General features: G+C 45.7%; 1 protein-coding gene across 2 annotated transcripts in view; it reads left to right on the forward strand.

Annotated features, from left to right (window-relative positions):
- DOP1A (DOP1 leucine zipper like protein A) overlaps positions 1–27,231 on the forward strand; it is a 227,795-nt gene that overhangs the window by 89,504 nt on the left and 111,060 nt on the right. For both annotated transcript variants that reach the window (XM_030199075.1, XM_030199077.1), the window contains 5 exons: positions 1,116–1,719; positions 5,331–5,605; positions 14,844–14,996; positions 18,222–18,322; positions 19,085–19,341. In XM_030199075.1, coding sequence (XP_030054935.1) covers positions 1,116–1,719; positions 5,331–5,605; positions 14,844–14,996; positions 18,222–18,322; positions 19,085–19,341 — 1,390 coding nt within the window. The remainder of the gene's footprint in view (positions 1–1,115; positions 1,720–5,330; positions 5,606–14,843; positions 14,997–18,221; positions 18,323–19,084; positions 19,342–27,231) is intronic.

Raw genomic sequence — 27,231 nt, forward strand, 5'->3', positions numbered from 1 at the left:
AGTGTCTTATAGATTGGCATGGCTGCCACCATTCCTGGAACGTCAAAACATTTCAGTATGCCCATCGTGTGGGATCAGCCTGTACTTGAGGTGAAATGTCGAAGGTCTTAGCTGCTTTATGGAGGAATTCAGGATAAGAGTCTTCTGGAGGTGAATCTGGTGGTAGTGCAAAACTGACACTTATTGCCAGCGATGAGAAACATTTGTGGCTGGAACACTTCCTGATAGCCAAACCAGGGACACAGAGAGCAACTCTCTTCAGACCTAGGTTGTGAAAGCGAAACTCTGGCAAGTACTGTTCAGAGCAGGCTGGTGCCTCTAGCAACGCACACTGAGTGCTGCCAACCACACCTTCATTGCTTTATAATTGGAGAGCAATGTTGTAAGTTTTTTTATTTTTAAAATTTTTTTAAAGAATTTTATTGCTGATGAGCAATCCAGTGGCTAGTGGTGACCAGAAAAAATTGATTTTTGCCTTATGTTCTGATCTATAACTGGCCAAATTAACTACCAGGCTTTAAAGTGTTTGCTACTGCTCTGCTTGCAACAGTTTTACTGATTTCTGATTACATATAGATCTCTCTATTATTGCTAAATTATGATCATAAACCATGAGAAACAAAGATAGAATGTGAGCTGAAGTAGAAATAAAGGATGTGGTGTGTTGAATAATGCCACTATTTTGTCCAGTGGACAGTGCATGATTCGCAAGAGTTTATAGTAAACTAGTAAAAGAGGCCCGTTTCAGAGCAAATGAAACGGGCGCTAGCAAGGTTTTCGTCGCCAACACCCCTCCCTCCCTCCCTCCGTGGCCAACCCCTTCGTTGTTCTGCCATTGCTCCGCCCCCAACGTCTTGACGTTTGACGCGAGGGCGGGGCCCAGAGTGATGTCCCTCCCTGCCTCCCTCCCTGCCAACCCCTTCGTTGTTCTGCCATTGCTCCGCCCTCGAGGGCGGGGCCCGGAGCGATTTTGGTGGCTTCACCACCACGAACCTTTTTGAAGGAAGTCAGGGCTTGGCTTCACTGACGTCAATGTCCTCAGAACGTTGAGGGTGAGTTTTATTATAGTAGATATGCTTTTTTTTTAATGTTCTGCTGTTTGTTTCTTTATCCAGGTGTCATCTTTTATGCTTGAAAGCCCTGCAGATGTATTTGAAGATAGTGAGAACCCCCCAAGCAGTCGCTCTTCAGAGAGTGGCTTTACTGAATTTGTACAGTACCAGGCGGAGGGGGTAGATGACATTGACAAGGTATCGAGCGAAGGACAGGGAGCAGCCAGCCTGCCTCTGGGCAGCACTTCCTCAGAGACTGAGACAGCGTCCACTGTGGGATCTGAGGAGACTGTTGTACATCCGCCTTCCACGACGCCACAGGGAGCAGCACCCAGGATAGGGAAAACAGCTCAGAAAACTGCAATGCAATGCTGCTTAGAGTATTTCCAACAGTTTCTGACTAGACTTATCACTCTGTACATCCTTCCGAGCAATTCCATGTCTGAGCTTAGGGTGGACCTTGCTAAAGGCCAAGGAGAGGCTCCAAAATGGAATGAAGATGCACAAGGAGAATCTATAAAGAAAGCAAACAAACCAACTCCAAAAGAATACCTTCCTGCGTTTATTGCCGCTTGTCAGCTGTTCCTTGAGTGCTCAAGTTTCCCAGTATATATTGCAGAGGGGAACCACACGTCTGAACCACAGGCAGAGAAGTCAGACTCTGCTGGTAAGTATACACCACTTTCATGTTTTCTATTTTTTTTTTTTTTTGAGGGGCACACTATGACATTTTCTGTGTTTCATTAGAAAAACAAATATGTGTCAAATCCTCTGCTAGAGTTTATTATTGCCAGTGTTCTTAGATTATAGACGTGCTAAGCAGTAAAGGAAGCATATTCCTATACTGTCTTCTTCTTTTTTTTTTTTTAAAGTTATTTTTACATTTTTATAACATATTTAAAGGTTATACACTTGATCCAGCAATGAGTGTTGTTATATTCAGCATTTCTCAAGGAATATAATATAATAAACATAATTTATAACACTCAAGTCCACTATAAAAGGGCTCCAAGAGTTCAAAATTCAGGAAGATCAAAGAAAAACTACAAAGGTTAATCAGCACCTAGTTACAGGACAGAGAATATTAAATTAGACTCCTTCAGATCTTTTGGAGGATATAAATGATGACAAATGTGAAGGAGCCATGAAAACGTATTTAAGTGAATTGAATCGGATGATACATTTACAAGGAAACCATTTAAATTTTTACAAGCGATAAAACAACTTGCTGGAAATACAGAGAAATTAATATGTAGGAATTATTTCAATCAGGTAATTCTATTCTCTTTCTTAGACCACTAATTAGGGAGAGTGAAACAAGATAAGGAGATCAATTAAACAGTAAACAGAAAAAAAACCCCTTGGTATTAACCTGATTATCCCCAGATATTACTCGTCTAATTCATTATTCCACATTGATCATCTGGTTGGCTTCTTCAAGGCCAATACGGTGTATAGTCAAATCATTTCATTGAAAAACATACTTATTGTCCAATATTAGTTAGAAATAATACATCTGATTACATTCTTTCTCTTTTAAAAACCAGAAGTTATTTAACAATACATATATTTAAGTCTCTAATTCAGATCCCACTGATTAAAGTAATCCCAGTTTTCACAGGCTTCACTCCTTTTAAAGTAATAATTTGAGGAAATATTTCTGAGGAAAACTTTAGGAGTCATACCCAGAACTCTGGGAAAAACAATAATCTCGATATTAATTATCTGTAATAATAATCATTTTATTATTCAAAATTTCTGGTCTATTATCATAACCACTCATGTAGAATCATTTGTTATATCAATTTTTTACTCTCAAAGGGTTCAGTTGAATTGTCCATGTAACTCTCTAATAAAATTATATCTGAAACAAAATTACTTACTGCCACCGTTAGGTCCCGAAGCGCCTTCTAGATGGTATTCAATGTAACCTCCACGGGAGCCAAAAACTCCAAGTTGATTTCTCAAAGGTGTTTAGGAGTGGTTCCGCCGATTCGGGTTCTGCTGTAAACGTCCTCCGTTTCAGCATATACCTCTAACTCACTCCTCCACTTCTTTGAGTAATTCGGGAGCAATGGAGTTGTTTTTTCCAGGTCCAAGAGCGTCGACGCTCCTTCGCCGGAGCTAATCAAAGGACTCACCAACCCTTTCATCTGTGGGCAGGTCGTTGCGTAGCGGTCCCGCACTTGCTGCTCAGGGGATAAAACGCTGGCCATCGGTGGCTGACCGCCGGTTGTCCCCTTCCTCTCAGTTAAGGTAACTGCAATTGCAGAGAGGAAATTTACGTAAAGTAGACGAAACTTCAGAGGGCAGCTGGGCCGTTGGGCATACGAACTTCAGGTCACCATCTTACCACTCTCCCGAGAACGGCAGGTTTTAATAATAAAAATTGTTTATGCCTTTTCTGGGTGTCTTTCGAAATATCAGGAAACAAATTTACTTTTAGGCCCAGGAATAATTTATCCCGGTTCCTAAAAAAAACAGCTGTTCTGTGCACACGTGGCACATCACAAATCTCTTCCAACGTTGTTAGAGGAGGCAGGAACAGAGCTACGGATGACCGGCGAGCACCGGGCGTGGATCGTCCGACAGCAGCTCCAAGGCGCACTCCGACAGGTCCGATGAGCTGCTGCCGCTGTGACCCGGACGCTTTCCTCTGCCACCATTCCACGGGGTTTCTTGGGTGGGGGCTCGGCGGGGCTCCGACCGCTTTCTTGCCCGTTTTAACGGGCTCAACGGCTTGTATATATATAAATAGTTCTGAAGCAAAGTGCCAAGCAAAATACAAAAATAACTTGCTATAAAAATAGATTATCACCAGATTAGATAATACAACCTATTATTACCCTAATATACTAACTAAAGGAGTGATTACACAACCCAGTACAATCCTGAAATCCTGAAAGGTCCAAGTTGAATTCTGGATGCAAATGGTACAGCCTTAGATAGGGCCTGATGTTGTAGCTGAGCAGGCCTTGTCAGTTGGTTACAAGGCACGCAGTTCACTGGTGTTAGAAAAATCAGTCTCTGGCTCTTCCGAGCGTTCTGTTCACTTGCAAATCCTCCAGTGTTTCCTCTCTTGTGGTGTTTTTCTTCCAACTGAACTTTCTTCAGTCCAAACCTTTGGTATCCAAGGGTCAGATGATACCTGTGGACCAATCACATACGATGACATAATGTCCAGCCAGCTTCATGGTCAAGAACCGAGCCTTTGTTCAATGGCATGCAAACTCCCTGTCTGATCGCCATACTCCTGGAGCCGTGTCTGTCTCTCATCCAATGTTCCCAGGAGATAACGTGGCAAGTTTGCAACAAAGAATATGTCCTTGGATGAAGTAATCTTGCAATGCTCAGCAGTAATTTTCCTTTGCAAGAAAGCTGGGTTCTGATAGTTACAGATGTATTCAGGTCACAGGCTGTAGAATCCATATTGTTATAAGAATGGTTCAGGCTTGTATAGGCCAAGACCAGCAAAGGTGAGATCTCAGGTAAATACCCCTACAATAGTCTTGACTGAAAAGAGTACTTTTATAGAATCCATGTATACTTTGGAGCTGGTGCAAAAGCTAATGGGAAAATTTGTTTAAATAAGCATGCATTCCCTAGAGTGGGAAATACATATATAAATTTTAGACCTGTCTGTACCACATGCCCTTAAAATTTCTGCATTCTGGACATCTACATGTGTAATAAATAATGACTTTCTGATATTTCCACTTACCCATGTAGATTCTTCTAAATGACCATGATGTCTTCATTCTCTGGATGTACTGCAGAGCTTCTAGCACAAAATAACAGTGAATGGCTAGAAACATTTATAATTTTGTAGAAAACTATAAGGGGCTGATTTGGGGCAGCAAATCCACAGACATATATCAAATTATGGTACCTATGCACTCCACGTTTTCCCCATACAGAAAAAGAGGGTCATTTTATGACAGGGCACTTAACAAAAATTCTCACGCCTATCTGCCTCAATAAAATTGGCTCCTACAGTAATTTTCTACACAGCACACACATTCTCTTGCATAAATTTACAACTGCACCAAAGCATAATTGCATGATTCCCAAGAGTTCAACCCATCATCAGGGTTTAGTTAATGGCAGGCAGTAAGCTAAATACTCAATACACTGTAAAACCCTAAGTGAGGTTCCCATTGAACCAAACCAGCAATTAAACTATTGTTTTCTTGGAATTGTGGCTGCTACTCATTTCCTTGCTGGAGAGCAACAAGTGTAACATTCTAGGTGATGTTCTCTTTGTCTTTTTTTTGTCAGACTGTGAGCAGGTTCAGCCGCCTCTGTGGCTCCAGACCCTCATGAATGCATGCAGCTTGGCCAGTGATTTCAGTGTCCAGAGTGTGGCCATTTCGCTGGTGATGGACTTGGTGGGTTTGACACAGTCAGTTGCTCTTGTCACTGGGGAAAACCCGAGCAGCCTGGAGGCCACGCAGCCCTTAAATCTGAACCAAGGACGTGTGGCTGTGGTGATCAGGCCCCCTCTGACTGAAGGCAACCTGAAATACATGGCTGAAAAGACAGATTTTTTCAAGGTACAGTTGTTAGTGCTATATTCTTTAATTTGCTGCTTCTCACTGGTTGAGTCTCTCCTGTTCTAGCAGTTGGCTATAGTGTATATACTGGGCTTGATCACTTTTCATCATGAGAAAAGCTCTAAATCCAAAAGCTGCTCACTGTGTGACCTTGAGTAGGACACATTTTTGCTTAACTTCTTTCAGCTTTTCTTAAACTTTCCTTTAAGTGTCAAAATATGGTAACTATGATTTGCTTTTATAACTTTCATGGCCCATATAATAGTTGCTTTACCTTCTCGTGACATTTAGGGGATAATTTTATAAGAGGGCACTGAAAAGGCAATATAGGTGCATATGTGCTTTTATAAAAGAAACATCCAGAACTAGCTACAATAACCCACAACTTTACAGTTGCTCTGGTAGTGTAAATTAGTTCATGAATGTGTATACCTGTGTATTTTATAAATGCCACATGTATCTTTCAGCTACGTCCCTGAGAATGCCTGTGCCACGGTCATTGTACAAGTATGTGTGATCCTTCAGCATACATACTTTTTATATGTGTATATAATTGCATAATTCTATAAATAGTATTTTCCTTGTGTAAAACTTGCTGTACACGCAGAAAAGTCTTTATAAAATTATGCCCTTAAAGTTTGCCTGAAGAGAGCTGTACAAAATATGTTTGCTTCCTCACTTCTTTTCTATTGAAGCTCAATAGCATTCTTTGTGTGAGAGAAACTGCACTTCAGAAGTTGTGGAACTTACTTGTAATGCTGTTTATGCATTGACTTTAACCCCTTGTAAATGTAGAATGTGGGGGGTTAAGAGCTTTCCTAGTCAATCCCAGTTCTATTTCCAAAATAGGAACACAAAGTTCTGGGCGAAAACTTCAGTCTTTGTAGGCTACAATCCTTTCATTTCACTGGCTAGAGATATACAAAGATCTAGTATATGAGCTCTGAGAACCTCAAAGGTATCTTCTTCATCCTGAATTTTGATCATGGTTCCTTTGCTGTTATTCAGCTTTTAAAAAGTTTACAGCGACCAAAGCTCAATTATGTGCACTTTTTTTGCATTCTCCAAAGCCTTTGCATGGTGCTCAGTTTCTTAATATACTCCATAATGATGTCTGTTATGTCCTGGGCTATAGCAATGAAATTATCAGTCATGGTTAATACTGGATTGAAAAATATTCCAAAGGTTCTGATGGTTGAGTGGTGAGATTCTGATGCCACTTTCCTGTCTGATTGGCTCTTGAGTTTCATATTATTATTATTATTAGCATTTGTATAGCGCTGCCAGACACACACAGCACTGAAAATCTGATACACATGAAATGTATGCTCGAATATATAAAACTAAATAAAAGAGGCAAAACCCACCAGATCATCTTGGGTAATCTTTTATTGATTATTTCAGTAGAAGAGAGAGCTTTATTTGCTTTAGGCATTTTTTGTACTGGTACTATGGGTATGAAGGGAAAAATTAAACACAATCAGATTGTAGCTATAGTCTTTGTCCTACTGTGAATGTTACTACTTTTACTTCTCAGCTGATATTTATTTAGTGCGTTTGTGTGTGTGTGTGTGTATATATATTTCTCCGAGGACAAGCAGGCTGCTTGTTCTCACTGATGGGTGACGTCCACGGCAGCCCCTCCAATCGGAATCTTCACTAGCAAAAGCCTTTGCTAGCCCTCGCGCGCCGATGCGCACCGCGCATGCGCGGCCGTCTTCCCGCCCGAAACCGGCTTGTGCCGGCCAGTCGTCTTTTCTCCGCGCTCGGTACAGTTGTGTTTTGCCGTTCTTGCCCCGAAAAGTCGACCTCGCGCGTCGTTTTCGACTCGTTTCCGTGAGAAACTTTGAAAATTGTTTCAGATAGACCTCTTTTGGTCTCTCCCTTCCTGTACTTCGAGTTTTTTTTCGCCCCGGTAAGTTTTCTTTCGTCGTCGGGGTAGGCCTTAATTAGGCCCCGGTCGAAATTTCCTTCTCACTATTTTTTCTGGTGCCAAATTTCGCCATTTCGACTTTTGATCTCGCCGGCGTGATTTTTCCGCCCATGACATCGAAGCCTTCCAGCGGCTTCAAGAAGTGCACCCAGTGCGCCCGGGAAATCTCGCTCACTGACAGGCACGCGTCGTGTCTTCAGTGTCTGGGGGCTGGGCACCGCCCTCAGGCCTGTAGTCTGTGTTCCCTTTTACAAAAGTGGACTCAGGTAGCGAGGTTAGCCCAGTGGAACATTTTGTTCTCGGGCTCTTTGTCGGCATCGGCACCGGGGGTATCGAGTGCATCAACGTCTTCAGCGTCCAGACCTTCATCCTCGGCTGCCAGTGCATCGAGTGCATCGAGGCATCGGCCTTCTGCATCGGCGCTGAGACATCGGACGACTGTATCGACGTCGGTGGTACCGGGACCTCGTCTGCTGATGTCGTCGGACGGTGGTGCTTCGTCTGGAGTGCAGGTGAGGGCTGTCCATTCCCCTGCTGGTGGCGGTGAGCCTACCCTGAGGGCTCCTGCGGTACAGCCCCCCCGAGACCGACCTTCTTCGGTCTCGGCCCCGAGGAAGCGACGGATGGATTCTACGTCCTCCTCGTCGGTGCCGGGAAGCTCCGGTGACATGCTTCGTTCCAAGAAGGCGAAGAAGCATCGTCATCGGTCCCCTTCCCGTGTCGGCACCGAGAGCTCTGGGTCGCCGAGGGAGTCGGCACCCAGCAGGCATCGGCACCGAGAGGACCGCTCACCCTCTGTTCAGGAGGTGTCGATGCGCTCCACTCTGGACAGCCCGGAACAGCCTCCACGCCCGGAACAGGTTCTGACGTCGACGCCTGCATCGACCTCCATGCCTTTCTCTGCAGCCGCTCTGAACGAGAGCCTCCGGGCCGTTCTCCCAGAGATTCTGGGAGAGCTGTTGCGCCCTAACCCTCCGGTACCGGCGGTGCTTGCGCCACCGGTACCGTCGAGCGTGGCGCCGGCTGGCCCATCGCCCGAGGTGAGGTCTCCGGCGTCGGTGCCGCGTGCGGTACCGGCTGCCGCCGCCTCCCAGGAGGGCTCCCCGACTACGTCGGCGGAGGGAGCTTCGCCGATGCGGGCGAGGGAGTCTACCTCTCGACGCCCCCATCGTGGACGTGGTGCCACAGAGTCGAGTCGGGCGAGGTTGCAGACACAGGTCCGTGAACTTGTGTCTGACACCGAGGGTGAGGCCTCGTGGGAAGAGGAAGAAGACCCCAGATATTTCTCTGACGAGGAGTCTGAAGGTCTTCCTTCTGATCCCACTCCCTCTCCTGAGAGACAGCTTTCCTCCTCCCGAGAGTCTGTCTTTTGCTTCCTTTGTCCGGGAGATGTCTACGGCCATCCCCTTCCCGGTGGTTGTGGAGGACGAGCCCAGGGCTGAAATGTTTGAGCTCCTGGACTATCCTTCTCCACCTAAGGAAGCGTCCACTGTACCCATGCACCATGTCCTAAAAAAGACATTGCTGGCGAACTGGACCAAGCCTTTAACTAACCCCCACATTCCCAAGAAGATCGAGTCCCAGTACCGGATCAATGGGGACCCAGAGCTGATGCGCACTCAGTTGCCTCACAACTCTGGAGTTGTGGATTTGGCCCTAAAGAAGGCCAAGAGTTCTAGGGAGCATGCTTCGGCGCCCCCGGGCAAGGACTCTAGAACCTTGGACTCCTTTGGGAGGAAGGCCTACCATTCTTCTATGCTCGTGGCCAAAATTCAGTCTTACCAGCTCTACACGAGCACACACATGCGGAACAATGTGCGGCAGTTGGCGGGCTTGGTGGATGCGCTCCCCCCTGAGCAAGCCAAGCCATTTCAGGAGGTGGTCAGGCAGCTGAAGGCGTGCAGAAAATTCCTGGCCAGAGGGGTGTATGACACCTTTGATGTTGCGTCCAGGGCCGCTGCTCAAGGTGTGGTGATGCGCAGGCTCTCATGGCTGCGTGCCTCCGACCTGGAGAATAGAATCCAGCAGCGGATTGCGGACTCGCCTTGCCGTGCGGATAATATTTTTGGAGAGAAAGTTGAACAGGTGGTAGAGCAGCTCCACCAGCGGGACACCGCATTCGACAAGTTCTCCCGCCGGCAGCCTTCAGCATCTACCTCTACAGGTAGAAGATTTTTTGGGGGAAGGAAGACTGTTCCCTACTCTTCTGGCAAGCGTAGGTACAATCCTCCTTCTCGACAGCCTGCGGCCCAGGCTAAGCCCCAGCGCGCTCGCTCTCGTCAGCAGCGTGCGCCTCAGCAAGGCCCCTCGGCTCCCCAGCAAAAGCAAGGGACGAGCTTTTGACTGGCTCCAGCAGAGCATAGCCGACATCCAAGTGTCAGTGCCGGGCGACCTGCCAGTCGGAGGGAGGTTGAAAGCTTTTCACCAAAGGTGGCCTCTCATAACCTCCAATCAGTGGGTTCTACAAATAGTCCGGCAAGGATACACCCTCAATTTGGCTTCAAAACCTCCAAATTGCCCACCGGGAGCTCAGTCTTACAGCTTCCAGCACAAGCAGGTACTTGCAGAGGAACTCTCCGCCCTTCTCAGCGCCAATGCGGTCGAGCCCGTGCCATCCGGGCAAGAAGGGCTGGGATTCTATTCCAGGTACTTCCTTGTGGAAAAGAAAACAGGGGGGATGCGTCCCATCCTAGACCTAAGGGCCCTGAACAAATACCTGTTCAAAGAAAAGTTCAGGATGCTTTCCCTGGGCACCCTTCTTCCCATGATTCAGGAAAACGATTGGCTATGCTCTCTGGACTTGAAGGATGCCTACACACACATCCCGATACTGCCAGCTCACAGACAGTATCTGCGATTTCAGCTGGGCACACGTCACTTCCAGTACTGTGTGCTACCCTTTGGGCTCGCCTCTGCGCCCAGGGTGTTCACAAAGTGCTTGGCTGTAGTAGCAGCAGCACTTCGCAGGCTGGGGGTGCACGTGTTCCCATATCTCGACGATTGGCTGGTGAAGAACACTTCCGAGGCAGGAGCCCTGCAGTCCATGCAGATGACTATTCGCCTCCTGGAGCTACTGGGGTTTGTGATAAATTATCCAAAGTCCCATCTTCTCCCAGTGCAGAAACTCGAGTTCATAGGAGCTCTGCTGGATTCCTGGACGGCTCGCGCCTATCTCCCAGAGGCGAGAGCCAACAACTTGTTGTCCCTCGTCTCGCGGGTGCGAGCGTCACAGCAGATCACAGCTCGGCAGATGTTGAGATTGCTGGGCCACATGGCCTCCACAGTTCATGTGACTCCCATGGCCCGCCTTCACATGAGATCTGCTCAATGGACCCTAGCTTCCCAGTGTTTTCAGGCTGCTGGGGATCTAGAAGACGTGATCCACCTGTCCACGAGTTTTCTCGAATCCCTGTATTGGTGGACGATTTGGTCCAATTTGACTCTGGGACGTCCTTTCCAAATTCCTCAGCCACAAAAAGTGCTGACCACGGATGCGTCTCTCCTGGGATGGGGAGCTCATGTCGATGGGCTTCACACCCAAGGAAGCTGGTCCCTCCAGGAACGAGATCTGCAGATCAATCTTCTGGAGTTACGAGCGATCTGGAACGCTCTGAAGGCCTTCAGAGATCGGCTGTCCCACCAAATTATCCAAATTCAGACAGACAACCAGGTTGCCATGTATTACGTCAACAAGCAGGGAGGCACCGGATCTCGCCCCCTGTGTCAGGAAGCCGTCAGCATGTGGCTCTGGGCTCGCCGTCACGGCATGGTGCTCCAAGCCACATATCTGGCAGGCGTAAACAACAGTCTGGCCGACAGACTGAACAGGATTATGCAACCTCACGAGTGGTCGCTCAACTCCCGAGTGGTGCGCCAGATCTTCCAAGCGTGGGGCACCCCCTTGGTGGATCTCTTTGCATCTCGAGCCAACCACAAAGTCCCTCAGTTCTGTTCCAGGCTTCAGGCCCACGGCAGACTGGCATCGGATGCCTTCCTCCTGGATTGGGGGGAGGGTCTGCTGTATGCTTATCCTCCCATACCTCTGGTGGGGAAGACTTTGTTGAAACTCAAGCAAGACCGAGGCACCATGATTCTGATTGCTCCTTTTTGGCCGCGTCAGATCTGGTTCCCTCTTCTTCTGGAGTTGTCCTCCGAAGAACCGTGGAGATTGGAGTGTTATCCGACCCTCATCACACAGGACGAAGGGGCGCTTCTGCATCCCAGCCTCCAGTCCCTGGCTCTCACGGCCTGGATGTTGAGAGCGTAGACTTTGCCTCTTTGGGTCTGTCAGAGGGTGTCTCCCGCGTCTTGCTTGTTTCCAGGAAAGATTCCACTAAGAGGAGTTACTTCTTTCTATGGCGGAGATTTGCCGTCTGGTGTGACAGCAAGGCCCTAGATCCTCGCTCTTGTCCTACACAGACCCTGCTTGAATACCTTCTGCACTTGTCTGAGTCTGGTCTCAAGACCAACTCTGTAAGAGTTCACCTTAGTGAAATCAGTGCATACCATTACCGTGTAGAAGGTAAGCCGATCTCAGGACAGCCTTTAGTTGTTCGCTTCATGAGAGGTTTGCTTTTGTCAAAGCCCCCTGTCAAGCCTCCTACAGTGTCATGGGATCTCAATGTCGTTCTCACCCAGCTGATGAAACCTCCTTTAGAGCCACTGGATTCCTGCCATCTGAAGTACTTGACCTGGAAGGTCATTTTCTTGGTGGCAGTTACTTCAGCTCGTAGAGTCAGTGAGCTTCAGGCCCTGGTAGCCCAGGCCCCTTACACTAAATTTCATCATAACAGAGTAGTCCTCCGCACTCACCCTAAGTTCTTGCCAAAGGTTGTGTCGGAGTTCCATCTGAACCAGTCAATTGTCTTGCCAACATTCTTTCCCCGTCCTCATTCCTGCCCTGCTGAACGTCAGCTGCACACATTGGACTGCAAGAGAGCATTGGCCTTCTATCTGGAGCGGACACAGCCCAACAGACAGTCCGCCCAATTGTTTGTTTCTTTTGATCCCAATAGGAGGGGAGTGGCTGTGGGGAAACGCACCATATCCAATTGGCTAGCAGATTGCATTTCCTTCACTTACGCCCAGGCTGGGCTGGCTCTTGAGGGTCATGTCACGGCTCATAATGTTAGAGCCATGGCAGCGTCGGTAGCCCACTTGAAGTCAGCCTCTATTGAAGAAATTTGCAAAGCTGCGACGTGGTCATCTGTCCACACATTCACATCTCATTACTGCCTGCAGCAGGATACCCGACGCGACAGTCGGTTCGGGCAGTCAGTTCTTCAGAACCTGTTTGGGCTTTAGGATCCAACTCCACCCCCCGAGGGCCCTGTTTGTTCTGTTCCAGGCTGCACTCTCAGTTAGTTGGTAAATTTTTTAGGTCAATCTCAGTTATGTCCTCGCCGTTGCGAGGCCCAATTGACCATGTTTGTTGTTTTGAGTGAGCCTGGGGGCTAGGGATACCCCATCAGTGAGAACAAGCAGCCTGCTTGTCCTCGGAGAAAGCGAATGCTACATACCTGTAGAAGGTATTCTCCGAGGACAGCAGGCTGATTGTTCTCACAAACCCGCCCGCCTCCCCTTTGGAGTTGTGTCTTCCCTTCTCTTTGTCTTGCTACATATGAGACTGGCCGGCACAAGCCGGTTTCGGGCGGGAAGACGGCCGCGCATGCGCGAGGGCTAGCAAAGGCTTTTGCTAGTGAAGATTCCGATTGGAGGGGCTGCCGTGGACGTCACCCATCAGTGAGAACAATCAGCCTGCTGTCCTCGGAGAATACCTTCTACAGGTATGTAGCATTCGCTATATATACTATTCAAATTTAAAAAGCAGAACTAACGTAGGTTTTCCTAATTATAATTTTCTCTATCAGTGTTTTTTTTCACATATCTTTGTGAGATAAAAAAAAGGATGATTTCTGTGTATAATCCAGTGGTCTTTACTACTTTTCAAGCAAGAACCACAGGGACAAAAAGATTTCAGTGTGAGAGCCAGAACAATTGCCAGACAATGCCCCAGGCAGTGAAACAGAGGGAGGTCTTCCTGCAAAGATGCATTTATAGTCTGGCAGTTCAAGCACACTCTGATAAACATGTCCACCTAAAATGAAGTCTGATTTCCCCAGATTCGCTCTCTTCCTGAGCTCATCTTGGCTCCCCCCAACACATTCTTCCCCTCCCCCCCAAAATCCTCTCCCCAATACACACCTCTTTGCCAGTCTCAGCTCCCATTGTCCTGTACCCTTTCTCTCCAAGCCAAATCTCTACTCAGTTTGTTAATACTCCCTCACCTTCCACAAAGTCTTGCTGCTGGTGCCTTTTCTGGGAGAGCTACTCTGTTTTCTTGTAGCATCATGTGGCTCTAGATGAATTCGAGCCATGCAGTATCCAAATTCCTTAATAGTTTGCCTGGTCTCCTTAGAATAACGTGGGTGTTAAGACACCTCATGGCTCAAATTCACCGAGAGCTGTGCAGTCACAAACAAAATGGAACGGTTGTTCCGAAGGCAGTACCAGCAGCAGGCCTTGAAAAAAGAGTATGTATATCGAGAAGAGTATGTATATCGAGGAAACAGAATCCAAAGAATAGGTGCTGCCACTGGCCCTTGACAGTGAAGAACACTGTTCTAGCAAGTAGCGTTCATGCTGCTTAATAAGTTTTTCTCCCTTTCCATTGTTTTCTGCAAGGTTTGGAATATTAGGTCTCAGACCCCTTATCAAATGACACTGATGCTGCTGCACCTTTCTTCTCCAGCCCTAATTATGCTCTTCAGAATTTCTTTGGATTAGGGATAAATTTTTGCTATGACATTCAAAAAGATACCCAGTTTGGTTGCAGCTAAAGCTAACTGGTTATAATTCTTGCCAGTCTGCACTGAAGAGTTACACTAGGCCAGTCAAGTACATCTTTGAGTGTGTCCACATTTGGAGTGGCAAATTTAACTATCTAGTGAAGATAGAAAACTCAACTCTCAGTAGGAATACATTTTGTAAAACTCAGGTCTAGTTGACTGACTTCCAAAGTTTTGAATATCTACCCTTTATCCTTCATTTTTATTCCCATATTCACTGTGCTACATTGATTCTTGCATTGGTTAGAACTGTGCATGTTTTCCATGTGATCAATATGCCAACTAGACAGCAGTAGCTGTAATAGACCTACATTTGACCAAGTGCAGTTGACAAAATTATTAGAGCAATACTGACCAATGATATGCTTTTTTTCAGTTCTTGTGCTAGCAGTTCTCCAATCAGGTTCAAGAAAATACCTCTTAACTTTTACATTTTTCTTTTTTTTCTTTTCTGAAGTGTGTAGCTTTAACCTTGTGGGACCAATTAGGTGATCTAACTCCTCAGCACCATCAGAAGTGCGTAGAGCTCTTCTATCAGCTACACAACCTGGTTCCATCTTCTAGCATCTGTGAAGATGTTATAAGCCAGCAACTGACGCACAGAGACAAGGTAAACGTCCTCCATCACAGTTCCAGCTGTTCACTGCTTAAGTTCTTATTGTGGTGATACTGATATGTTTCCTTTCAAGACCTACAATTTGAAGCAAAGATTGTAAGAAATAATTTTTTAGTGCAAAAGACCAGTTGGTTAAAATGCAAACATGTCTGGGGTTTTCTGCAGAAGGCCACATTTTAATATCTATGACAGACAGTTGTTAAGCTTTAAAACTTGAGTGAAGGTCAGCCATGGTCTATAACTTAAAATTTTCCAGGGTTTAATTTCTGGGAAGAACAGCCCAAAAAAGGAGTTCTGGCATTTTTTTTTCAGATTTACTTTCAGGAATGTGTTTGCTCAAGCTTTTTCTTGAAGGCAGCACCCCCCCACACGCACACACACACACACACACCGAACAAGAGAGAAAAGGGAGACCCTGAAGCAGACACTACAGAGCAAAGAACAGACTTGAAGTGGTTGAATTAGCAAGAATATTTGAAACTGCTGACGTGTAGCCAGCTCTGCATATGTTAGCTATGGATTCATTTTCTATCAAAACACCAAAATGGCATTCTTTTCAGAATCCAGAACAGAGATATTCTGCTGCAGTTCCTCCCTTTAGGAAGCCTGCAAGGGAAAGGTGGAGAGAAGAAGAGCTGCTCTGCTTCCTGATTCAGTCGTCTTGCTACTGCATCTAGCCTGCCTACCCTCTGTCCTAGTTTGACAGTTCAAGTTCCTTTTTGTCTATAAATTAAGCCATTCCACCATTATTTTTTGCGATATAAATCAGATCTGACTTCCTTGAAGACACATAGTAGAATCAGTGGTATAAATCAGTTCTGGCTTCACCATAGAAAGGGAATAGCGCTACTTGAGAAATGGATCTCTTCAACCCCTCCCCCCCCCCCCAATCATCACCACCATCACCACAGCCATGTGGTCCTGATAGTTGAATAATGTTTTGGCACAGCTGAGCCTGTGAGAGGGAATGCCCAATGTCAGACACAAGGTAAATGTCCCTTGACATCTTTGCTTCTGTCACTAGTCAATGTGTCAGCTTTCTGGCTCTTATTGTTACTGATTTGGCTTCCTGAACCCTGCAATCTATGCCACTGGAGACCGTGCTAGGGGAGGGAGTAGGAGCAATCAGTGAGAGAATGTGGGGTAGGCAAGAGAGTGAAGAGATCTGAGGTGTGTGGGAGGAAAGAGTGGAGTTGGATTGGATTGAGCTTACACTTTTCTTAGGAATTCAAAGCAAATTACATTGGTGTACAGTAGGTATTTTCCTGTCCCTGTGGGTCATACATTCTAAGTTTGTAAGTGAAGCAGTGGGAGTGTTAAGCGACTTGCCTAGGATCAAAAGGAGCATCCATGAGAGTTGAACCCTAGTTCTCAGCCTTCTGCTCTAACTATTAGTTTACTCCTGCACTTCAGGAAATGAGTGGAGATGGACTAAGTGAGAGAATTGGAGGTGCTGCTGGGTGTAAGTGAGGGGATTGGAAGAGGAAGAAGGACAAACTGTGAGTTAAGGGATCAGAAGAGTGGGAAATGGCTGAGTGAGAAGATAGGGCTAGGTTGTGAAGGGGTGCATTTAGGAGGCAGAGAGGAATGAGAAGAACATGTGATGCTACTCCATTCCTTCCCTGCTAAGATGACAAACAGCAGGCCATGCTCTTGAATTCTGTGCCGCTGCTACTCAGGGAGACCGAGGAGAGCAGGCAGTGTGGACCAGTCCAAAACATCCCCCAAAGGGAGAGGAGAGCCAACTGATTCTGTGCCTTCTGGCTAAGGAGGGAGAACAGTTACTGGGTAGGGCAAGCTTCTGAGTAGGAGCAATTGATAACCATGGGAGGTGGAAGCTCAGGGATTGGAAGGGATGAGACTTGCGAGCTCTAGGATCATTTGAGGGAAAATGCAAATGACTAAGGGTAAAGAAGAGATTAGAGTGTGTGAGAGAGAGCTTATGAATATGTTACACCATGACTTTTATTCCACCACTGCCTCTCCAGTTCAAGGCATATCACATACAGAAGAGAACAGATCAAAATATCTAGGAATTACAAACAAGTAAGGTCAACACTTTTGCTGCTTGCATGAGGTGCCGCTTAAGAGTTATTTTTTTAAGGGAATGCCAATGATAGTTACATAAGCCTGTAATTTATGATAAACCCGATAAAGCAGTTCATTCTTCCTCCTGAATTGATCTTGTTGGCTTTGCAGTTTCCTTGTTTGTGTAGCAAAGCCTATAACCATTGGGCCTGATTGAGCCAGCAGCTAAGGTGGGGGTTTTTTTAAATGTCAGCCGCTGCAGATATGAATATCTTCATATTCAGCAGCAATACCTTCCTAGTTGCTGTTGCAGAATGTCTGGGTATTGCGGTCAGTGGCTGCCATTTTCTGGGTAGCAGCTTATCTGAATATACTTAAACCTGCAAAAAGGCCATGTTACCTGGATAGTTATCCAGGTAGCGGCATTGAAAATTGCCACTACCTGGATAACTTTGTTCTCCTACCCTGGACTTCCCTGGCATGCCATCCGTTCTTGGTGATCTTGGAGGCCCTTGGTACATGGATCTTTTGCATCTCCTAGTCAGGCCTCCTCTTCCACTGTTGAGGGAAAGCCCTAAGCCTCTACGTGCACTGCTGCTCCTCTTTCTTTTCATTCACCAAGGACATCAGTTATGTGAGCTTAGCAGCCCCATTTTTCCACGTTCTGACAGTAAGCATATCATGGACCAATAGTTCTTTTCAGTGAAACCCAGACAGAGCTGGAAATAATAGGGAAGATTTGAGCATGCAGCCCAGACAGAACCATTTTTTGACAGGAATATTTTTGTTTCTGAGGGGTGTGTAGTGCTTTCTAATTGAGGAGTACTATTTTAGTTAAATAGATCAGCATAGCCCACTTTAGAGTTGCAGTTTAACATATGCTGTCTCATTTCCACCCCATCAGTCTCTTCATCTGTCTATTCCACTCCACCAGTCTTCACCCCCATCATTATCTTTCTCCCTCTCTTCTACTGATCTCTTTCCCTTTTCCCCCTCCAATTACCATGTTGTCAATGATCTCCTGGCTCTTCTCCTTATCTCCTCCCATAGTCTGTGCATCACTAGCTTAGAGCACTCTAGTCAATAAGTAAACTGAATTGTAATTGTCTTCTTAAAAACGTAGGTTATGTTTTTCTCTGTTTTCAATAAAATGTATTGTTATAGCTAACAACTACATTATATATTTTCCAGAAAATAAGGATGGAAGCACATTCAAAATTTGCAGTGCTCTGGCACCTCACCAGGGACCTTCATATTAATAAGTCTCCATCCTTCGGACGTACGTTTGACAGGTTGGTGATTATGGGTTAGTTGCCAGTTCAAATTTTATTCCTCTGTTAACTTTTGTGAAGCAATTTAGCCATTAGTCTACTTATCTGTGTCACAAAGATGTAGCAAACGCTATGTCACAGATTTTTAAAACATTTGTGGTGTTGAGAAGGATTTAAGGTTCATCAGAGTTACAACTCATCTGCTACACCAAATAATACACTTTGGGATTGCTTATAACATGATCTAGAGTGAGACCCCATTTTTGTTGTTGTTACATATTACACTGCAGATCCTGTATAATTTATATTTATTTATAATGCAGTCAACTATCTTGGATCATTTTTTTCTTCTGTAAAATGCATCTCTTGCAGTTTAAAAATCCTTGCTCCTCCATTTTAATTAAAAATCTATTCCAGATCAAGTCAAAGCATGTTTCCATTTTCTGTTAATTCTGGTTGCCGTATCTGAAAAAAGCTATAATGGTATTAGAAAAGGTTCAGAGAAGAGCGACCAAAATGATAAAGGGGATGGAACTCCTCTCATATGAGGAAAGGCTTAAAATAGAGGCCTATGTCTTGTAAGAGTTCAAATCTTTAAAAGGAATATTAAAACCAATGCAAAACATTTTAACCAAAGCCACCAAAAAAAGTAAGAGCCTTGAATAAATTTTTTAAATTGCTGTTAGTGTCTGTTCCTTGTGGTCAAGGCGCATTACATTATACTGTGTTCAGATACTGTTGCTCATGTCATATGCTGGGTAATTAATGTCATTTTCTTTGCAGGTCTTTATTTATCATGTTAGACAGCCTTCATAGCTTGGAAGGTTCAACTTCTTCTGTGGGGCAAGCCTGGTTAAACCAGGTGCTGCAGAGACATGACATTGCAAGAGTCCTAGAGCCTTTACTTCTACTGCTTCTCCATCCAAAGACACAGCGGGTCTCTGTGCAACGCGTGCAGGCTGAGCGGTACTGGAATAAATCTCCTCATCATGCAGAAGAAAATGGAAAGAGCCATACCCAAAGATTCAGCTGTAATGATGGTATGTGCTAGTAACCTGATGCATTGATAAGTGATTTTATTTAGATTTATTTATTGTACTTCTTCTCAAGAATGCAAAGAGATTTACAGCCAGTAGTAAAATTAGTAAAATATAAACAGCCCCTCTTCCTCTCCCAATCCAGTCCACAACAGTAAAACACTTTAAAATTCATACATTATCCTATCTGTCTAAAATAAGTCCCTACCTCCATAAAACATTAAGGGCTAGATTTACTAAGGTGCACTTCTGCCTGTTGTTTATCACATCTCCTGTTTTATGTAGTGGAACCTATTTACTAATAACGCACATTAACACAGTGGCACACTTCAGCAAATCTAACCCTAAATCTTATAAAACCAACAGGATTCAGGCTCAGTCAGAGAATGTTAATCTGAAGAGCCAAGTCTTTTGAATTAGTACAGTATAAATAATCCTTGCAAAGGTGAGTCTTTGTCAGCAGTAGATTCATCAAGTTGGACCCAAAACAGAAAACACCTCCCACTGATCCTTTTTTAACTGGGCTTTAACTGTACTTGAGGTGGACCTTAACTCTATCCATTAAATGTTGGTTACAACTAGGTACATAAAACCTAGTCCAAATCTGTACAAAATCTTAAATATAATCATGAGACCTTCCGTTACATAGCTTCCCACTATTTCAGAACCTGTTGGATAGTTGTGGCCATCAACCAGCAGGTGAAGATAGAGAACTGAGCGGAAACATCTCTTTTGGCATCCAGTCCAGCTCCTCAGTATTTTCTATCTCCAGCAAGTGGATGGGCACACTTTTTAGTCTCTGGTTCTGAGTGATCTGCTCCTGGTCCAGTTGGTCAGCTGAGCTTTATGGGTGACTTGAGTCTGCAAAGTCATATTTTGAGGTCTTCAGATCCCTGTCTCTGGTGCCCCACAAATTTACTTCTCTCCCTTCACCTTTCCCCTATTTCCTGTGGAGCTCTCCTTTTCCAGCACAACAACCTTAAAAATAAAAAAAGAAAGAAAGAAAGAAGGAAAGAGGTTTACTGGAGAGCGTACAACAGAGTATTAGTCCTGAGCCTTTCTCACCTGTGGTAAGACTTGAGATTTGGGGTAGCAGCCGGCAGTAGTAAGTACAACTAAAATTTGATTCAGAACCGCTTGGAGGGCTGCTAGTTCTACTTGGTGAGGGGAGGGATCGTGGCTTACCACTTGGAACATGTTGTGCTATGCTTGTGACAGTCAGGGTGAGTGGAAATTCCCACGGAGGCAGTTAAGCAGTGTTCCCGCTATGGGACCCACCGGCTGGTGTTGGGGCATTGTAGTGTGTGCAAGCCGAGAATCCTGCTGGCCACAGAGGAAATATTCGGCAGCAGCATCCAAATATGCTGGGGTCTTTGTCTCTCCAGCAGAGTCGGTATGCAGTTTGGTGTAAGATGGTGCAGGAACAGGCGCCATTTTGTCAGGACTAACTAGCAGTGTGGAGCAGCCTCTGTCTGATCACACACAGAGCACAGCTGCCATTTTTCAGTCTCTGGCCCCAACAGAACATTCAGCTGCTTTGGGATCTTTATTTTCTCCAAAGTTTATATTGCGCTTACACCAGGCCTGTTTACTGAAGCAGGGATAGTCAGAGTTGCTGCAGGGTGCTTCAATTTCTCACCCTGCTGCCCCTCTGGCTCCTAAGAGATCTCGTTTAGATCTCCAGGTGTGGGCAGAGTAGGGTAGCTCTGTTTCTCCCTCCTTATCTGATGTAGCCTTGATCTATTCAGAGAAGCCATCATTGAAGGAGCTGTTAGAGGAGGGAGAGCTCCCTCTGAGTAGGGAATGATCTGAAAGTACTGAAACTGTTTCATAAAGAGGCTCTCACTGCAAATGGGGAGCCAAGATGGCATTGAGAGCAGACACAAGTGCAGAGAGCTCTTGAGTGAGCATTGAAACCAGTGCTGCTAGTCTCGCCTGAGCTTGTAACATGGAGAAACAAAAAGGAGCTCAGACGTTCCCTTCAGGGTGCCCCGCAGCACTTGATTCAGGCTACTATTCCGAGGCCAATTGCTTCTATAGCTATGACAGCAGTACCTTTTTCAGGGGAGAAGCTGAATGAGTCTGCTGATCTCAGTGTGGATCAGGCTTTGTTGAACCCGGAACAGAGGCTGGTGCCCTCGCAACCTGGAAGCAGTTCAGATGGGGGCAACATCGAAGAGCAGCTATCCTATGTGGATTTGGCAGTAAGCCAAGGAGGGGACCACAGGCTTCGTGCCCTCAGGAGAGAGGACTGCAGCAGAAATTCTTGAGCTGAAGTTGGGAATGAAGAGGCTTCTGGAGGTAGCATCTTAAAGTTAGGGGATATTCCTAAGCTAGCAAGTAGTCAATTTAGACACCCTGTGGCAGGCGGTTTTGGTGCTGGACTCTAACTTTAAGAAGGCTTCTGGAGTCTTAAGAAGTGATTGTAGTACAGTTTCAGCTAAGATGGAGGAACACGGAGAGACTTTACCATGGGGAGAAGTTGGGAAAACATGAGGAACAATTGACTGAGTTGAAACATCTAGAGGTGGATATCGTTAAAGAAAGATCCAGGAAGTTGGAGTATATGGAAAACCAACAGAAGAAAAACAACCTGAGATTTTTAAACTTTTCTAGGTCCCCTATTGCGTCAGCTACTGAGGTGGGTGGTCTGAAAGTATTTCCTTGAGATTTTTGTTAATTTCATCAGACAGTTTGCCCCCTATTGTGAGGGCTCATTACCTCAGTGTGAAAGGGACTCAGGGTAGTTTTACCCCGAATGGGAGAGGAGCCTGTGATTTGGGGACATGAATTTGTCGGCTTTTTTTGGAAAATTCTCTGGAAGTGATTACAACTAAGAATGGAGAAAAAGCAGATGTGATCCCTTTGCAGAAGAAGGAGGAGGAGATTGGGAATTTACAAACCTATCAGTGTGACCTCGGTGGTGAGTAAACTAATGGAAATGCTTCTAAGGCGGAGGATCATGAGGCTTCTCAAATTGAACGGATTGCAGAACCCAAGGTAGCATGGCTTCACTAGAGGAATCTAAGAAAATACTCTTTCACCAAAAGGGTAGTGGGTGCGTGGAATGGCCTTCCAGTGGAGGTCGTGGAGATGAGGACTGTGTCAATTTCAGAAAGCCTGGGACAGGTATGTGGGATCCCTAAGGAAAGGAACAGTTAGTGAACACTGAGGATGGGCAGACTGGATGAGCTATTTGGCCCTTAACTGCCATCATGTTCTTTGTTTCTATATTTCTGCTCTCCTTGTTTGCACTGGAATATGACAGCGTTCTTACTTTAGACTCTTAAATGAACAATTTTTAGTGATAGGTATTTTTCCTGATATTTCTCAAGTTTCTCAGACGTAGAAAAGACTTTTTGGCTGTTAAGCCTAGGGTCCTGGCTCTGGTTGCTTTATTTGTTTTGAAGTTTCTTGTGAAGTGTTATATTTCTTTAAATGGTAAAAAATTTATGTTTTTTTGAGCCTTAACAACTCATTGATTTCATTGTAGCTAGGGAGTCTGATGCTAGAATTATTGTGCTGCCTCAAGAACCTGCTATAGGTTAGCACGTTCCAGCTGTAGGTATTGCATGTCTTTCTGCTTCTCATACTATTTTTTCCTTTTATTTTTAAGATGTTTCTTGGCTCCCACACTTTAATTTTGTGGACTAAATAGTTGATTTATTGATGGAAGTTTATCCCTCACATGAAATTTGTTTTTCATTTGTTTTCAATCTGTTTTCACGTTTTATGTGTTTTAACTTGACCTTATGTGAAAGTGCAGAAATTAAAAAAAAAGGAGCTCAGTACTCTTGTTTCTGAGGCACCGAGGAGCCTTCTGCTTCAGCGTCAAGCGTTCTATCTTTATCAATTTTGAGGGGACTCAGAGGTCCTTCTGAGGACTTCTCGATTCATCCAGACATGCAGGACCTGATTACAGCAGAATGGGTCTCACTGGACACAGGGCTGAGAGTAGGAAGAGCCATGGCTTGCTTCTACCCATTAGTTCTGAAGGAGAAAGATAAATTGCAGCTTCCCAGGGTGGACTCCCTGGTTACGGCGGTGACTAAGAAGACCACCTTGCTGGTGGAATGGGACTTTGCTCTAAACGACCTACAAGATAGAAAGCTAGATGGCTCGCTGAAACAAGCCTTGGAAGTGTCTTAAAGAGAGAGTGTGCAGCTTAATCGTGGCAAGAGCATGCCTGAAGTGGCACCAGCAGTTGGCAACACAAGACATGTGAATGGGTGGTGAAGTGAAGGGTGTGACTGGGCAAGTTCCGGAACTTGCATAGCATAAGTTGTTTTATATGATATATGTATTGTAATAAAAGAAATTAAATATTTTAAAGGAAGAACGTTTTTTGTAATATAGTTTTGGGATCTGTTCTTCTAGCTTAAATATTTATCCCCAGTAATATATATAACACAAGACAGGCGCCATAACATCCAGCTGGAAGCGGGTTTGGCCTACTTGTCGGATGCTATTTATGACATGTTACAGGTTGCAGTTTGCAGTATGTCTTTGGCTGTCACTGCAACTCTGGTTGTGGTATTGGGCAGCAGATGCAGCATCAAAGTTGTGTCTAGTTAAACTGCCCCTTTGGGGCAAGTGGCCATTTGGAGAAGATCATAGTAACTTGGTGAAAGAACTGGAGGAAACTAATCCACAGCAATTACCAGAGCATAAGCTGAAAATCTCTGGTCGTCCACCTTCAGGAGGCTCTGGATCTCGATTTTGAGACAACAAACAGTACCAGCTTGGCAATATGGTCAGAATTCCTACTTTCAGGCATGCCAGTCCTCCTTTCAGAACGGACAGGAAGGCCTCTTCGCAGACACCTGGAGCACCCAATGCCTTCAGAGCTTCGCAGTGATGCGAGACTGATCCACTCGTCTCTTTTTCCAGTGGGAGGACATCTTCAGGAGTTTTGGGAGGACCAAAATCAGATCAGTGTGTTCTGGGTATTCTCACATAAGTTCATAAGTAGGAGTTCTCCTGCCTGGTCGTGCCTTTCTTCTTGCAGTCTCCTTGTTGAAAAGCAACCAAGGTGACCAAGTTTCAGGCCACCATAGATTCCTTGCTGGCACTCTGGGCCATTGTTCCAGTTCCCCAGGCCGAAAGGGTCAAGGCAGATACTCTGTAAGGCACCTTTCGTCCAGTTTTACATCTCAGAGGTCTAAACCACTGCCTCAGTGTCCTCCTGTCTCAGTATCCTTCTGTCTCATGGAGACATTAAGAGCAGTCATAGCCTCTGATCAAGCAGGAGAATTTCTCAGTACCCTCAATCTCAAGGAGGCATACTTGTATATACCCATATGGCTGCCGCATCAGAGGTTTCCATGTTTTGTGGTGCTGGGCCTTCACTTCCAGTTTGGGGCATTGCCCTTCAGTCTCGCCATGGCTCAAAGAACATTTACCAAGGTTGTGGTGGTAGTGGTGGCAGCAGCAGTGGCAGCATGCCTTCAGCACCAGGGAATCAAAGTTCATCTGTATCTTGACAACTGGCTCATTCGTGCTTTGTGCTATTTGGACAGAGTTTGTTTTTTTTTGTTTTTTTGTTACATTTGTACGCCGCGCTTTCCCACTCATGGCAGGCTCAATGCGGCGGGCAATGGAGGGTTAAGTGACTTGCCCAGAGTCACAAGGAGCTGCCTGTGCCAGGAATCGAACTCAGTTCCTCAGTTCCCCAGGACCAAAGTCCACCACCCTAACCACTAGGCGGCAACGGGCAAATTTGTTCATCTTCTGCAGTTATTTGGTTGGGTGATCAGTTTTGAGAAGAGCAGACACAGGAGTGTCCGGATGTTCTGTTTCACACAGCAGAGGAGAAGATCTTCCTCGCAGAGCACAAGAAGTCGAAACCGGTTCAACAGATTGGTCCTCCTCAGTCAAGGCAGGCCCTAGGTCTGAGACTTATATCCAGGTTCCCCTGGCTGCCTCCTCAAAAAACAAATTGTATCTTCCACTCCACACCGGCGTCCACCCCCCCCCCCCCCCCCCACTCGTGGCACCGGCTCCGTCAACCTATAATCATGGCTCTCCGTTCCTTCCTGCCCCCCCCCCCCCGCACGTTTAACCCTTTTATTTTCAGTGGCTGCGACGGCAGTGAAGAAGAAAGCACTGTGGGCTCGCCTCCAGCTTCTCCCTTCCCTCAAACAGTGTCCCGCCTTCTACGATGATGTATTTTCTGTTTAGTTAATAAAAGGAGTGTTTTGTGGCTCTACATGAGAATTGTGATGTTATGATCCCTTGTTTCATATTGTTGATGGTCTGCATTTTCCATATGGTTGGAATATTGGTGTTTTAGGGTCTGCCCAGTGTAATATTTATGGTACAGTAAGGTTCTGCGTGTGTTTTTGCACAAATTTGTGCATAGTGTTTTGCAGTTGAGTGATTGTGGTTAGTATATGCTTTGAGCAACCACTTTATTCTTTGACATATGATACAAATCTAATATCTAAATTTAATAAAAGGTATTAATTGTGACTTTTCTTTTTTCTTTTTTTTTTCTTTGTTGTCAGACAATTATGGATGTAAGCTCCACCTCTAACCCCACCCCTTTAGCCTCCCCAAACAGTTGGGCCACCGACAGCCTATACAGTCATTACAGGCATCTCTTCTCAGCCTCTGGTCTCAGTTGTCACAGAAGTACAACTTTCATCTTTCTTGGACACTGGCTACCAAACAGAGTATGCAGTGGTGGTTGTCGCCCAGGAATTTGACCATCAGAGCTCCCTTTCTGATAATGCTATGGGAGGTGGTGACAACGGACGCCAGCAAGTCATATTGGGGAACTCATTACAAGTTCCATCTGGCACAGGGCACCTGGACAGAACGGCAGTCTCAGTGATCGATAAATCGCTTGGAGCTCAGGGCAGTGTGGAATTGCGTACACAATGTTGCTTCTTTTCTGGCGGGGGACCCGGTCTGAGTTTTCCCTGACAATGCAACAATGGTGGCTTGTATCAACAAGCAAGGTAGGACCTGCAGTCATCTGATTGTGGTGGAGGCGGCCTCCCTCCTGAGTTGAGAGGAGAAAAAGCATCTGCTTGTGTGAAAGATCCGTGCCGCTCTGCCTTGGAGATTCCAGCTAGGGACCAGCATTCATGCCCAGCCTCATAGCCCCATTGTAATCCACCGGGCCTGCCTTCAGGTAATCAGGACTCCAAAAGAAAATCAGCAAGTTTTTATTTCCTTGGGGTTCACAGTTCAGCAGTTACAAACAAAACAGGAATCCAAACACAGCCCCACTGTTTTCCCTTCTCAGGGGCATAAGCACAGCAGGGTAAAAACAACATAAATTCTTCACTGCTCCCAAAACTCAGTTTGTTCCACCTTAAACAGTCCTGCAGCTCAGTGCTCCCCTCCCCCCTCTGGGGGGAGAGCGTCTGTAGATTGCAGTAAAAAAAAAAAACACAAAAAAAAGGAAACCACTGCTACCCGTCTTCTCCCGGTGCACTGGCAAACAGTTAAAAAAAAAAAAAAACAGCTTCCTTTCACTGTGAGCAGTTCACACAGGGGGAAACAATAATCCCTCCTCAAAACAACACACTTTTTACTCTGAATAGTTCAGTAATCCACAGTTCAAAAAATAGCCTGAACTCTCTCTGGGGATTTGCAAGGGTCCCACCCTTTCTGGGTCACACTTCAATATCACTGACCCTCCTCCCGCATGACCCTTCTCCTTCCCCTTTCAGCCCAGCTGCCATACCAAGAGGTCACCTGCTTTCTCAGCTTTTTCCCCAATGATTGAGCCCATGCTGCTATGTCCATTGGTTCCTCCAGGCTCCCCTCTCTCACTCTCTCCTCGGCCTCTTGCCACTCCATGGGTTCCTCTTCCCACCCACTTTTCAGCTGTCCCTCCTCTTCCTGATTACTCTCTGGGAACAACTCCCTAGCCTTGTCCAG

The sequence above is a fragment of the Microcaecilia unicolor genome, chromosome 3 (assembly GCF_901765095.1).
Source record: "Microcaecilia unicolor chromosome 3, aMicUni1.1, whole genome shotgun sequence".
NCBI classification, from domain to species: domain Eukaryota; kingdom Metazoa; phylum Chordata; class Amphibia; order Gymnophiona; family Siphonopidae; genus Microcaecilia; species Microcaecilia unicolor.